We start from the raw sequence: 12,803 nt of genomic DNA, 5'->3' as shown, positions 1-12,803 counted from the left end.
TCTGGGCGTGGCTTCAGGCTAATTCATTTATTTGCATGCCTTATTTGATTGGCTGGTACTCACAACAAGAGCAGCGCTGGAACTTTATTACGCTGTTTGTGGTTGTTTCCCCTTTGTGGCAGACGTCATAAAGTCTTTATGACACAAAATAACACATGACCATGGTAATGAGTAACAGAGATGCTACTAAAAACGAGGTTACTTCCATTTTTATTTCGGCCAGACATGTAGTTACAAAATAGTTTACATAATGTCGGGTAGATTAAATAATATACATGCTATTTACATCATATAAATAAAAAATAAACACAAATTTACAACAATGGGATGTCAGATGGCAGCATAAGCAGGTCATCCACCTCCTCCTGCAAGGCTTCTGCTTTCTCTTTTATTAACATCTGAAAATGAAAAAGTTAAAGATTTTCTTATGTACATCGTAAAAGTATAGTTCATCCATAAACAAAAAATCTTTCACACCCTCATGTATGACTTTCTTTCTGATGTGGAATGAAGGATTTCCTGATTGTCCTGGTCAGTCTTTTTGCATGCATTGACAATATATAGTAACAAAAAGTATACAGAGTCACCAAAATCATCATAAAAGTAGCTTTGACACACTCTGAGGAAGGCTGAAGGGCGCATCTGTGTGCAGTGTTTTGGTCATTTTAAATGTTTCTATTGTAATGGCCATAAAGTAAATAAAGGCTTTTAACAAATTTTTGGATGAAAGAAGAGCACTGGATTCCTTTCTATAATAAAAGAAGCCTTCGTGAGCAATCATCATTTGAGAAAATACCTTTATGATGCTTTTATAATGATTTGAGGCCAAATGTCAACATTTGAAATAATTTCTAAAGTAAGGAAGTCATGCAGGTTTGAATTGAGGGTGAAAAAATGATGAGAATTTTTATTTTGGATTAACTTTTAAAGAAAAAGACTAAGCTGAAAATATAATGTTGCTCTATAGTACTTACTTTTGCTGATGCAATAATTTGATTGGCTTGTCTTTTGAAGAGGTTCTCAATAGTTTGGACCAAAATTTGTGGATCTGCATTGGCAAGATGTGCCAGTGTCTTGTAACCAGCGTTATACAGCTGCTTAGCACGATGCTGAAGTAAAAGAGAATGAAAGAAGAAAAAAATTAAATCACAGCTCTCAAGCAAATGTTCTTGTCATAGTTATATCAGAGAGACAAGATAAGCAGCAACAACACACACCTCCATGACTCCAGCCACCTCCATGAGTGGAATGAGCTCGGCCTGCACACAGTAAGTCAATCTACGGGTCAGCTCTGAGAGAAGAGCCTTGTAGGCCCAAAACTCCTCCAGCTCCTGAAATGGACAGACAAATCTCATTAATCCATTAAAGATAGGAACAGATGTAGATTTGTCAACTCAGCTGATATGTATTAAACGATGCCTGGATGTGCCCTAACCTCAGTGAAGTGCAGCACGGAAGAGCCAAATGCGGAAGCTGAGCTGAGAAGAGTCTGTACAAAGCCTCTGGTCAGCTGAAATCGATCAGACACATCCCAAAGGTTTGTCTCCTTCAGAAGGGAGTACAGCACCAAAGCCAGATACAACCTATTCACTACCACAACATCCACAGACTGAGATGCAGGTAAGAGAAAACAGGAACAAAAACATTCATTGTGAAATCCAGGTCTGATGATGTTTCACTTTAAGTCACAGTAAATCATTACTTTCCACCTCAGAAACTTAAGAAGGGTTAAATGTAAATTTAGCATTAACACTCTGTAAATCCTTTAAAAGGATTAGGATTGAAGTAAGACTCCAGATATGTTTAATTTTTTAAAATATCATCAGCTAATGATATCTGTTTACAGCATTTTCAGGCTTATTATACCTAGGCTGTTTAACCCACAACAAAAACGGTTGTGATTCGCTAGTATGGGATTCTGAAGTATGAGAAGAATGCTGTTTTGCCAACCTTCCTCACGCTCTGTCCCGCTGCCTTTCTAGCCACAAAACTTTCAGGCACTCCGACCGCAGTGGCCATCTTCTGCTCAGCAGCTGACAAATTCGTAAACTGGTACAATGAAACATTTGTATTAAGTATGAATACACAACTGAAACTAAAGATAAGTACATTAATGACAATAATACAAAGATGGAGGTGGTGATATTCTGTACTGTCCCAGGTTTGTGGTTGTTTTACTATATTTTTGATAATAAAAAAATTCAGCCTTGATGTAAATAAAAGGATTCTTTCAAAAACATAAAAAACTTGTAATGTGACAAAATAAAAATCACAAAATCATCCCACCTGCCTGAAGTAGATCATCCAATCTGGTTTGCATTGATTTACCATGTCATATGGAGTAACCAGATACACTAAGTGAAGAAAACTATTGAGGAGTAAACCCTCCAGCCCTTTCGATAAGTCTTGGTAGAGCAGATCACAGTAGCTTAGGTCTATTGAACCTGAAACAATAAGTAAAGTTTTAAATGGAAAACACAAAAAAAGGAGGCTCTGCTAATGTATCATTTTTAAACTGGATCGTATCGCCATCAGGTGGTAAATGAGTAAATATCTAGAATAATTCTTTACTCATCAAAACATGAAATTATTCCAATCCTCATGCCATGTTTAGTATTACCTTTGAATGTTGCTCTCCCAAGCCTGGTGATCTGGAGAATGGTATGATTATTTACATCAGCAGAGACTTCGATGAGGCTCTTCTGCTTCAGAGTATCTATAGACTCCACTGTAAGGTCCCACAAACTCCTCTCTGGACTGACCTGAGCCTCCTGCACACTAAGCAGTGTGCCCTTCATGAAATCCCTCACTTGTTCTACAGTTGTAGTTATCTGAAATTAAACGAAACACATTAGTGTTAGCATTTCTTAACTAGTAGACATTATTTCTTAATTATCACTACATCAAAACATTTCACAAACCTTCAGCCCAATGAGTGACAGGACGAGACTGTTGAGGCCCCTCCCTCCATCATATAGAAGGTTACTGTAACACTTCTCCATTGGTGCAGACAGCAGTTTTTTGGCCTGCAGTAAACATATCCATGCATTTAATATAATATAATAATACATGCATTTAAAAACAAATCTGATTCTTTACCATGTCTATATCTTTGTCCTGCAGGATCAGGATACTCTCACCCATGACATCAATTCCTGCTCTTCCTGCTCTGCCTACCATCTGTTTGTACTGACTTCTCTTTAAAAACTCTGTAGCTACAAATGGGGAGCGCAGAATGACCCTGAGAAGTAGCAGATGCATATTATTAAGAAACACACATCAACAGAGAGCATGCACATGGCATCACCGTCAGCTGGAGAGACAAAAAGACTGAATGGTAGCATCGGTTTCCAGCATGAATGCTGCGACAGAATACACAAAACACATCTAAAACAGGAAAGGGCTTTTGACTGTACAAAGAGATTTGACAAGATATCCAAGCAATATTTTTACAGACTTCCAAAAGCTAAATTAAAGAGAAACATTGATCCCTGCAATTTAAAGAAACAACCATTTTCACAGCTTCCCTATTAAATCCAGTCATGCAGCAGGCTCTTTGGCCACTCAGTCCGGCTGAAGGGGCGTGTTCCGGCGGGAAAATTATGTCAGTGCATATCCTCAATACAGATTTGAGGCTTTCTGATGCATAGGCCTACACGAACCTGCGTGCAGGAAGGTTGATGCCAGCAGCGAGAGTAGAGGTGCAGGTGAGAAGGCAAAGCACCCCTGAGGAATAGGCCTCTTCCACCAGTTTCCTCTCATCACTGGTCAGGCCGCTGTGGTGGTAGGCCAGGCCAAAGGGCACAGTCTTCTGCAGCACAGGACACAAGGATCCATTCCCACTGCTCTTCAGTTCACCAAGAAGAGTGGCTTTCTCTGCCTTCTTATGTTTCAAAAACTCCCTGTAAAAATGACAGTGACTTTTAAAGGGATAGTCCACCAAAAATGTAAACTCTGAAAAATAATTTTAAAGAATGTTGGCAACCAAACATGCCATAAAATGGAAGTCAATGGGACCCAAAATTGTTTGGTTACCAACATTCTTGAAAATTTCTTCTTTTGTGTTCTACAGAAGAAAGAAATGCACACAGGTTTGGAATGACACTAGGGAGAGTTTTCACTTTTGGGTGGATTATCCTTTTAAGGACTCTAAAGGTCTACGCACTTATTTAAATACTTGCAGATCATTCCAGCTAGATTCTCGCAGTTCTTCTTGGTGGCACAGAAAATGAGGCAGGACTGCTGAGGGATGACTTCAGTAGCCAGAGCTATGATGTGGTCAGGGTCCATTTTCTGCATTCCACTGGAATACTGAGAAAGTCCATTGCACAAAGGTTCAATGAGTTTACAAGATCAATATCTTATTGAGTTAAAAAAAAGCTTAAATGTGTGGAGCTTTGGCCACAAATGATCATCAATACCTTAAAATCCAGGAGTCGTGAGAAACTGAAGCAGGTCTCTTCCCTTGGGTCGACTTCATATATGCTGTCCTTTATTTTTACATACTCTTTCAGCTCAACCTACAGAATCAGCAGTTATTTATTTGAATTGAGGTGATCAAATTTAAAGCCTTAATAAATCACAATAAGTAACAGTCTCACAGGTCTGAAGTCGTTGGTGTAGTTTTCAGCATTCAGGAAAGTCTGAAGATCTCCGACGTTGCCTAGCGTAGCACTCATACCAATAATTTGGGTGGATTCTGGATAGAAATGACAATGGAGTTATCAGAATCTGTAATGAGTGACCATCACACAGACAGAGGACAGCGTGTGTGAGTTTTATGATACTCACTGCTCATGTACAGAATCTTTGACAAAGTCATTTCAAGAATTGCCCCCCTGCTTCCATCACCAAGCATATGAAGCTGAAAAAAAATTAATGTGAAAAGCTTATACACACTACTGTTCAAAAGTTTTGGGGGTCTTTTTTTTAAAGATATTAATGTTTCGATTCAGCAAGGGTGCATTTAATTGATCACAATGGGTAGTAAAGACTTTTACATTGTTACAAAAAATGTATTTCTAATTAATGGTGCTAAATCCTGAAAAAAAATGTTAAGCTGCTGTTTTTTGAGCACCAAATCAGCATATTAGAATGATTTCTGAAGGATCATGTGATACTGAAGACTGGAGTAATGGCTGCAGAAAATTCTGCTTTGCTATCACAGAATCTTTTCATTTTTTTATTTAAAATGTATTAAAACAATTATTTTAATTTGAAACAATATTTTACAAAATTTGTAAATAAATGCAAATAAATCTTACTGACCCCAGACTTCTCACGTAGTGTATCAAAATAAAAACACAACAAAAAATATACTTTAATAATAATAGTAGTTTGTGTTGCATACCTCATCCACAACAACCAGACCAGTATTGTCTAGACGGTCATTTTCAATCAGTGAATTGACAAGACTGTGACCCTTCTCAATAGTTGTGATGTACAGAGAGTTTTTATTTCTTCTCTTGACTGGAGGAAACCTCCCTTTACTGCCAGCATACTCCTCGACCATGAAGTCCAACTCAATTCCAAAGCTAGATAACCCTCTAACCTAAAGGAAAAGAAAGTGACGTGACATTCAGCCAAGTATGGTGACCCAAACTCAGAATTCGTGCTCTGCATTTAACCCATCCAAAGTGCACACACTCAGCTGTGAACACACACACACACACACTGTGAACACACACCCGGGGAGCAGTTGGGGGTTCGATGCCTTGCTCAAGGGCACCTCAGTCGTGGTATTGAGGGTGGAGAGAGCGCTGTACATTCACTCCCCCCACCTACAATTCCTGCCGGACCGAGACTCGAACTCGCAACCTTTGGATTACGAGTCTGACTCTCTGAACATTAGGCCACGACATCCCATAAAGGCAAATCAATGCATATAAGTGTATCAACAATGCAGTAATAATCTAAATCGGCTTGATTAACAATTGCCCCACTGTTTAGATGATACATAAATCATGCAAGAATTTGCAAATTTATACCTTTTCCTGAACCAAGGATATGTACGGCAAAATAAGCAGTGCATCTTTCTTTCTACACAAGAGCTCTTTAAATATGAGAATCTCTGCCACTAGAGTCTTTCCTCCACTTGTTGGTAAAGAATAAATGAGATTTCTCCTTTGTTGCACTGAATCCAGGCTCAAGCACGTCTTCTGCCACTCTGAAATTAAAAGAGAATAGAAAAAGAAAAAAAACCCAAGAGGATTAAAACACTTATTTACCAGATGCCAATAAGGACAAAACTGGAATGGGAAGGATGTGAAATACTTACCATACAAGTCCTGGATTCTCTTTAATTTCAAAATAAGGTCTTTAACTTTGGATGGGAGACCAAAGAAAGGGCCTAGGTCCTGCTCAGCTGATAAGGACCCCATGGCCTGCACGGCAAAACTCATTTCTTCAGTCATCACTGCTTCCTTTTGTTGTACCGTCTTGGAGACAGTACTGGATGTTGCTGCATTGTCTATCAGTATTTTCTTAAGATGATCTTTCATGCTTCTTCTGGCCTTTGGGGGTGGCTTGTTGGCAGTGAGATCTGCATGATTGACAGCTGGCCTGGGATTCATCAGATCAGGGGTAGAGGTGTTATGTGCACCCCTGCAAGGGCTTTTGTGTGGAGTCGTGACAGCTTTTTGAAATTCAAGCTGAGAGCTCGGCAAAGCTCTAGGTGGTGAATCTCTGAAATCCTCGGCTAAGATTGAGTCTGAAAGATCATCTCCACAGGCATTTGGAGTCTGCTGGTCTTGACACTGCCTCATCTGGAGCTCCACATCTTCAAGCTTAGCTAGAAAGGAGCTGTCACCCACAATGCTGTCATAACCCTCAAATAAGTCCTCATTGTCACTGCAGCACTGGATAAGAAAAGAAACACTATTGGCATGCTTGAAATCAACGTACATCTTTCAATGAAAGTAAGAAGGGTCTGCTTACCAGCTCTTTGCCTTTATTCTCACTCATGTCTGGAGTATGAGTGTGTCCTTCAACAGTAGAGCATGTTTCTGATGTGAAACCTGACCGCTTCTTGGCTGGAGTGATGTGACTTCTCATGCCATCCCTTGATCTCTTTCTTGAAGACGAAGTGTTGCGCTTTACCACAATCTCATGCATGTGGTTGTCAGTATACATCACTACTAGTGTAAAGCTACTGGAAACTGATATTACAGCATTGCGTGATTACACTGCCGTTCTGTAGGCTCAGTAACTGACAACAACCACAACAAAGAGCCGAAGCTATTTATTCATCCAAGTCTGTATGACAGTTAAGTAACTGACATTAGTAACTACATCAAAACCATAACAAAACAACCAATTATTTATTATTCCAGAGAATAACACTTAAATAGTGAGCGGCGACACAAAAGCCAATATTTACCAAAATCCAGGATTACTTTCGAAAAGATGATCGATGGAGTTAACCAATGGGAGTTCGCATTTGGACCACGTGACTGATAAAAACGGGAAAATGCAGAACAAAAGTCCCTTCAATCCTTCAGTAAATGCAAAAATATTACTTAAAAACCATACAACTTCAAAATCCTTTTATATAAATGTCATATTTTATTTTATTTATCATTGTTTTTTATTATTGAAACGACGTTCAAAAGACATGCAAAATGGTCCATACACTTGCAAAACTACAAAAGCTTTTTATTCAATTGTTCTAGTATTTTATTATATTTTAGTTATATACCATTGATTCTTCATCAGTGAATGTTTCTGTTAATTAGGCCAATATAATGTCACTATCTAAAACGTTCATAGTTTTGTATTTACACATTCTCCTTCCAAAAAAGAGTGCGAAAACTGATTAAAAGTCTTTCAAGAATCCAAAATGATCCATACACAAAAATCTACAAAATCACGAAAGCTTTTAATACAAATTTTTACACAGTTTTATTATTCTATTTGATTAATGATTCTTCAACTGTGAAATATTATAACAATTGTCAATTATTATATACCAATAGCTAAAACTTTAAATATATCAATAACTAAAAAAGTTTTTTCAAATGTTCTCTTTCCAATATTTCGGTGATTGTGAGTCTTGCAAAGCAAAATCTATATTAAAAAATTACTAACGTTATAGCCTTTTACACGAACTTTCTTAATTTAATTTAATTTAATTTAATTTAATTTAATTTAATTTAATTTAATTTAATTTAATTTAATTTAATTTACCTTTGCACATTTATCATTTCTTTTTGTATGTAAAGGCCAATTTTTTTCAGGATATCCATTTTGAAGTCCGCTTGCTCCGATCTTGTAGGTGGCGGTAGACTGCTACAAACGCGCTGAACGACTCTGCAGAAGAAGCAGCCAGAGTCATGGTGGCCTCCTGAACACACCGAGGAATGTTTGCCCTTTCTCTTAGTCGCCTGTTATTACAGGCTCTTCCCAAGAAACCGGCCACACCTAGGGCTGCAGGTATCTCCGCCACAGTATTTTCCCGATCTTTTAGTATGCAAATTGTTTTTCAGGACGTTTAGTTATTCTCTTACCCAGTAACCAGTACATTTTCGTAAGCACTCTTATGAGAAGCACACAGCTTTTATCAGTAATAGAAATGTAATTTATATAATCTGTTCTACGTAATTGTTTGATAGCTTGTTACACATTATATGTTTTAAGAATATTTAATCTATTCTAGCACAATGCATCAGAAGTCTGACAACATCTCAGCAAGAATCTCTAAAGAAAGATGATACGGTAAGCTTTTTTTACGTTTCAGCTTGACACTTTAATTGTTGAAATTCTCTGAAAACAGTTTGAATACATATTTGCACTAATATTAAAACATCGTGTCTTATCCAGCCTACAAATATGGAAAACCCGTACAAGTCCCCTCCGAAAACTTGCATCCTGTGCAATATAACTGTAGACTTCAAAAACGTTCAGGTTGGTAAAATGTATATTAGTTATAAATATTTGTATTGGCAGAATATTCAAAAAGCTCTTTTTCCTATAGCTGTTGTCCCAGTTTATTTCCCCACACACAGGCAGAATATACGGCAGACACATAACAGGTAAGAGGACTGGGTTCAAATGTTCACATTCATATTTTTATAAATGTGATTTAATAATTTGAGACCGTAACTCTTGCTCACAGGCTTGTGTGGTCGGAAGCAGAAAGAGGTATCGAAGGCAATAAAGAAAGCTCGTTCAATGGGTAAAGAATTTATAGCTTTAATTAGTTGATATTTTTTTCTGAATGAAATATTCGACTAACAAAGGTCTTTGTACTGTCCACAGGTTTCATGTCAGTCACTCTGAAGGATCCACAGTTTATTAAAGACCCTGATATTTGTGGTATCAAACATTTTGAATAGGTTCTGTATAAAGACAGACAATGCAGACCATCCTTTTGTTTCTGTAAATCTGTGACTTGTGTAAAATATCTAAAATGGTGAAAAATAAACAATGGGACATGATTACAATAACCCGATGAGCCAGAAAATGAATAAAATTCATTTAAATAAAAACACCACATGTGTGAATTCAGTGTTTAATTTAAGGAATTCATAAACATTTACAATTCAATTTAAAAAAGAAAATGATACTAAACAATTAACAAAATAGAACGCATATTACGATTAAAGGCAACCTCTAGGTTTAAAATTTGTAATGCTTTCCAGTCGTGGCTAGATTGTAGTACCAATAAAACCAGGCTCGGTTTCCTTCTTTAAAAGGTAGGAGAGATACTTTTGCTCTGTCCGTTCATCTCAATCTCTGTATCTGACCCGCTGTCAGATGCAGACTCGCTGGTGTTTTTAGTTTTCCTCTTCCTTTTAAGTCTTTGAGGATAACCAGAGGCAAGGCATTTTTTCCTGAGTCGGGGGGCCGTGTCCTCCTTTCTGGGGCGCTGATTCTCCAGAATCAGAGGCAGCTTGGTGGGAATATCAATGTTATGGTCAGTATTACAGCACAGTTCTATTACAGGGAGACCCTGAACAGTGAGGGTTTGTGTCCGTAATGAAGGCGCATCGGGGAACAGCGTTCTGAGAGCGGAGCACAGAAGTACATTCTCTTTGAGTTCATCTGGAGAGGCATGTTTTTGGGCTGAAATAGAAAGTTATTTGTAGAGTTAAAACTGCTACATTACAACAAGATATGTAAGGAAGCACACTCAAAAATGAATAGTAATGAATGAACAGTAATGAAAATGTTTGTAGTTTGTAATTGACCCATATAAAGTGCAATAGAGATCTTACTTTCCTTTTCCTCCGAGTGTTTCTTCTGTTCCTTGATTGCCTCCTTGAGCTGTTTGATGTCTTCTTGAAGCTTCTCTACTGCTCTTTCACTCTTCTCCACTTCCTTACACACTTTCTGTATAACAAAAGATGCATATGAATTGTTCATATGATTAAAATATACACAAATCACACTGAATACAATTTTGCAACTAATAAGAAATGTAGTCACTAACCTGCATTTCTCCTAATAAGCCATCATTCATGCTGCTGATATTTCTGACCTCTTTTAAATCATCCCCTGGGCAGAAGAATTTTGTCCTGAGAGACAAGAAAAAGCGATCACTTCTAAGGAAAAGTCTGGATTTGTATATTTTGTGGAGGGGGAAATAATATGCAGTTGTTTCCTAAATGTGTTTTAGAGGATAGTTGCTAATGCATTTACATTTCCAGCAAATATTCAGTTTTGATTGAACTATTCTTTTAACTGGAAATAACCTTCTGAATGTACCTGTGTTGATTAACAGCTTCACTCCGTCCTAAAGACGGACATGTGCCTGACACTCTCCAGTAGTCCTGTTGTTCAAGGTTTCCCAGGTTGCTCACAAAGATGGGGATGTTGATGTACTGGCTGCACGGAGGAAATAAATAGTTCTCTAAGCTTCAGAAGTCTACCGAATGTTTGTGTGCCAGAGATGAGTGTCCAATCCTCAGATCTCACCTGCTGTGCCATATGAAAGCTGAGAACTCAAGTCGATGAGTGGAACCTGATGCTGTTCCCTGAGACGGTGTGAGCAGCATGAAAACAAGTTCCTGATCGGACAAAATCTTTCTCATATTCTGATGAACTACTTGTTCCATGAAAGTCATTTGCTGCCTGGTGTTTCTTCGTTGTCTGTACCAACCAATCACATTCTCCTTGACACAAGTAAATGTGGAATAATAACAACACGGTTTTGCAATGCAAATCACATTTTGTTAGAAAATGAGCAAATGTTTTATCAGTTAGAAAATACCTCTTGGTAATCAGACAAAATGTGTCTTATTTTCTCTTCACTGACATCACCAACATTACTGTAGAAGCTTTCAAGAGAATTAAGGCAATGGTAAATTAAATGTCAATGTTTTTAAAAACTCTATATCAGTGGTTTTCAATTGGTGAGTTGTGGCTAAAAAAAGAATACATAAGTGCTAAATGTGAATAGTACAACACTGTATAATTTGTTTGTTTTTGCGTGCAACATTGGATTTTTTAGTACACATTTGATCATTTTTGTACGATAAACAATTTTGTACCATATTGGGTCACCACTTGATGTCCAAATATAAAATCCAGGCCATAAAGCAAAACCAGTTGAGAACCACTGCTTCATATAATAAGGTTCATGGAGAAAAATACTGAGCAATTGACTTACCTGTGGAGTTTATGACACGGGATGTGTTTCTGAACATCTGAAAAAGAGAAAACATCATGACACTAGTGTTTTTGGGTTTCGTGTTGTAACTATTCTATGCCAACATTAAATAATTCGAGTCGATTTACTTATAGTGTGCTCAAACTGTATGTGATCAATTTGAGAATCGGTGATCCTGCAGTTCTCCTCTCCCACACTCTCTCCAAGAATAAGACCTTCCTTTAAACATAGTACAAACATAAACAGAAGTTATGGGTCTGAAAAAATGCTTAGCAGACATCTTTGACTCCTTACTTTGCAATTTAATTCAGAACCATGGATCACACTGTAGATCTTACCACATCCGCATCATTGTTCAAATGATGAAACATCAGTGAACTCAACACGAAACCCGATATACGAACAGTTGTGTTAAATTCCTCCATGCTTTCAGACTAAATCGTGTGTTAACTACCGCAATCTCATAGTTATACGATACCACGATACATGTATAAACTTTCTGCGCTCGTAGGTTTCGTTTAGTTATTCTCTGCATAAGAGACAGCAGTTTGCAGCTAAACACTGTCTTATTCTGCCACCATGTGGAGCGGAGTGAGTTTCATTAGAAACCAGCATTGACATCACATCAAGTTTTCGTGAAACTACTTGGGGTTTTAAAGCATATATTTTTGTTTTGAGGGGAATTTTGGCTGGGATTTTATGCTTGAATTTTATTTTCACTGTCATAGGCTACTTCCCAGTAAGCAAGAAGTATGATTTGGATAAACACTGGGCCAATGATAATTTTAATGAATATAAAAAAAAAAAAAAAAAAAAAAAAAAATATATATATATATATATATATATATATATATATATGTATATGTATATGTATATGTATATATATATATATATATATATATATATATATATATATATATATATATATATATATATATATGTATATGTATATATATATATATATATATATATATGTATATAAGTATATATATATATATATATATATATATGTATATAAGTATATATATATATATATATATAAGTATATATATATATATATATGTATATAAGTATATATATATATATATATATATATATATATATATATATATATATATATATATATATATATATATATATATATATATATATATGTATATATATATATATATATATATATATGTATATATATATA

The 12,803-nt window shown here is 36.6% G+C and overlaps 3 protein-coding genes across 3 annotated transcripts; 1 reads left to right on the top strand and 2 right to left on the bottom strand.

The window, feature by feature from the left end:
- Positions 1-193: 193 nt before the first annotated feature.
- Positions 194-7,436, bottom strand: LOC132117134 (helicase POLQ-like). Its single transcript, XM_059526217.1, has 19 exons — positions 7,379-7,436; positions 6,937-7,254; positions 6,278-6,857; positions 5,988-6,166; positions 5,351-5,551; positions 4,792-4,864; positions 4,602-4,699; positions 4,422-4,520; positions 4,166-4,311; positions 3,663-3,902; positions 3,100-3,241; positions 2,922-3,026; positions 2,621-2,831; positions 2,287-2,444; positions 1,951-2,049; positions 1,436-1,609; positions 1,218-1,331; positions 975-1,109; positions 194-398 (listed from the first exon to the last, which is right to left on the bottom strand). Exons 2-19 carry the CDS (start codon positions 7,129-7,131, stop codon positions 315-317), a joined length of 3,033 nt encoding a protein of 1,010 aa, XP_059382200.1. The 5' UTR covers positions 7,132-7,254; positions 7,379-7,436; the 3' UTR covers positions 194-314.
- An 835-nt stretch (positions 7,437-8,271) lies between these two features.
- On the top strand, positions 8,272-9,449 carry LOC132117133 (small ribosomal subunit protein bS18m-like). The gene is made up of 6 exons (XM_059526216.1): positions 8,272-8,430; positions 8,654-8,712; positions 8,818-8,901; positions 8,972-9,029; positions 9,113-9,172; positions 9,256-9,449. The coding sequence occupies exons 1-6, from the start codon at positions 8,358-8,360 to the stop codon at positions 9,330-9,332; spliced, it is 411 nt and encodes a 136-aa protein (XP_059382199.1). The 5' UTR covers positions 8,272-8,357; the 3' UTR covers positions 9,333-9,449.
- Positions 9,450-9,494: 45 nt separating this feature from the next.
- Positions 9,495-12,161, bottom strand: abraxas1 (abraxas 1, BRCA1 A complex subunit). The gene is made up of 9 exons (XM_059526215.1): positions 11,947-12,161; positions 11,737-11,827; positions 11,609-11,645; positions 11,210-11,276; positions 10,915-11,111; positions 10,705-10,824; positions 10,430-10,514; positions 10,215-10,329; positions 9,495-10,062 (listed from the first exon to the last, which is right to left on the bottom strand). Exons 1-9 carry the CDS (start codon positions 12,031-12,033, stop codon positions 9,686-9,688), a joined length of 1,176 nt encoding a protein of 391 aa, XP_059382198.1. The 5' UTR covers positions 12,034-12,161; the 3' UTR covers positions 9,495-9,685.
- Between the last annotated feature and the right edge of the window lie 642 nt (positions 12,162-12,803).

Source organism: Carassius carassius, chromosome 36 (assembly GCF_963082965.1).
Source record: "Carassius carassius chromosome 36, fCarCar2.1, whole genome shotgun sequence".
In the NCBI taxonomy this organism is placed as follows: domain Eukaryota; kingdom Metazoa; phylum Chordata; class Actinopteri; order Cypriniformes; family Cyprinidae; genus Carassius; species Carassius carassius.
Note: the sequence above shows the minus strand (reverse complement) of the source record. Positions and strands in the feature narration are given on the sequence as shown.

Excerpts from the sequence above, each read along its gene's own strand:
- LOC132117133 (XM_059526216.1), top strand. The coding sequence starts at position 8,358 with ATGTTTGCCCTTTCTCTTAGTCGCCTGTTATTACAGGCTCTTCCCAAG. Across the intron at positions 8,431-8,653 it reads GGCCACACCTAGGGCTGCAG|CACAATGCATCAGAAGTCTG; the intron begins GTATCTCCGCCA and ends AATCTATTCTAG. Across the intron at positions 9,030-9,112 it reads ATACGGCAGACACATAACAG|GCTTGTGTGGTCGGAAGCAG; the intron begins GTAAGAGGACTG and ends TCTTGCTCACAG.
- abraxas1 (XM_059526215.1), bottom strand. The coding sequence starts at position 12,033 with ATGGAGGAATTTAACACAACTGTTCGTATATCGGGTTTCGTGTTGAGT. Across the intron at positions 11,828-11,946 it reads TGAACAATGATGCGGATGTG|GAAGGTCTTATTCTTGGAGA; the intron begins GTAAGATCTACA and ends CTATGTTTAAAG. Across the intron at positions 10,515-10,704 it reads GAAGCTGTTAATCAACACAG|GACAAAATTCTTCTGCCCAG; the intron begins GTACATTCAGAA and ends CTTGTCTCTCAG.
- LOC132117134 (XM_059526217.1), bottom strand. The coding sequence starts at position 7,131 with ATGTATACTGACAACCACATGCATGAGATTGTGGTAAAGCGCAACACT. Across the intron at positions 3,903-4,165 it reads ATCTGCAAGTATTTAAATAA|GGAGTTTTTGAAACATAAGA; the intron begins GTGCGTAGACCT and ends TCATTTTTACAG. Across the intron at positions 1,332-1,435 it reads CCGTGCTGCACTTCACTGAG|GAGCTGGAGGAGTTTTGGGC; the intron begins GTTAGGGCACAT and ends TGTCCATTTCAG.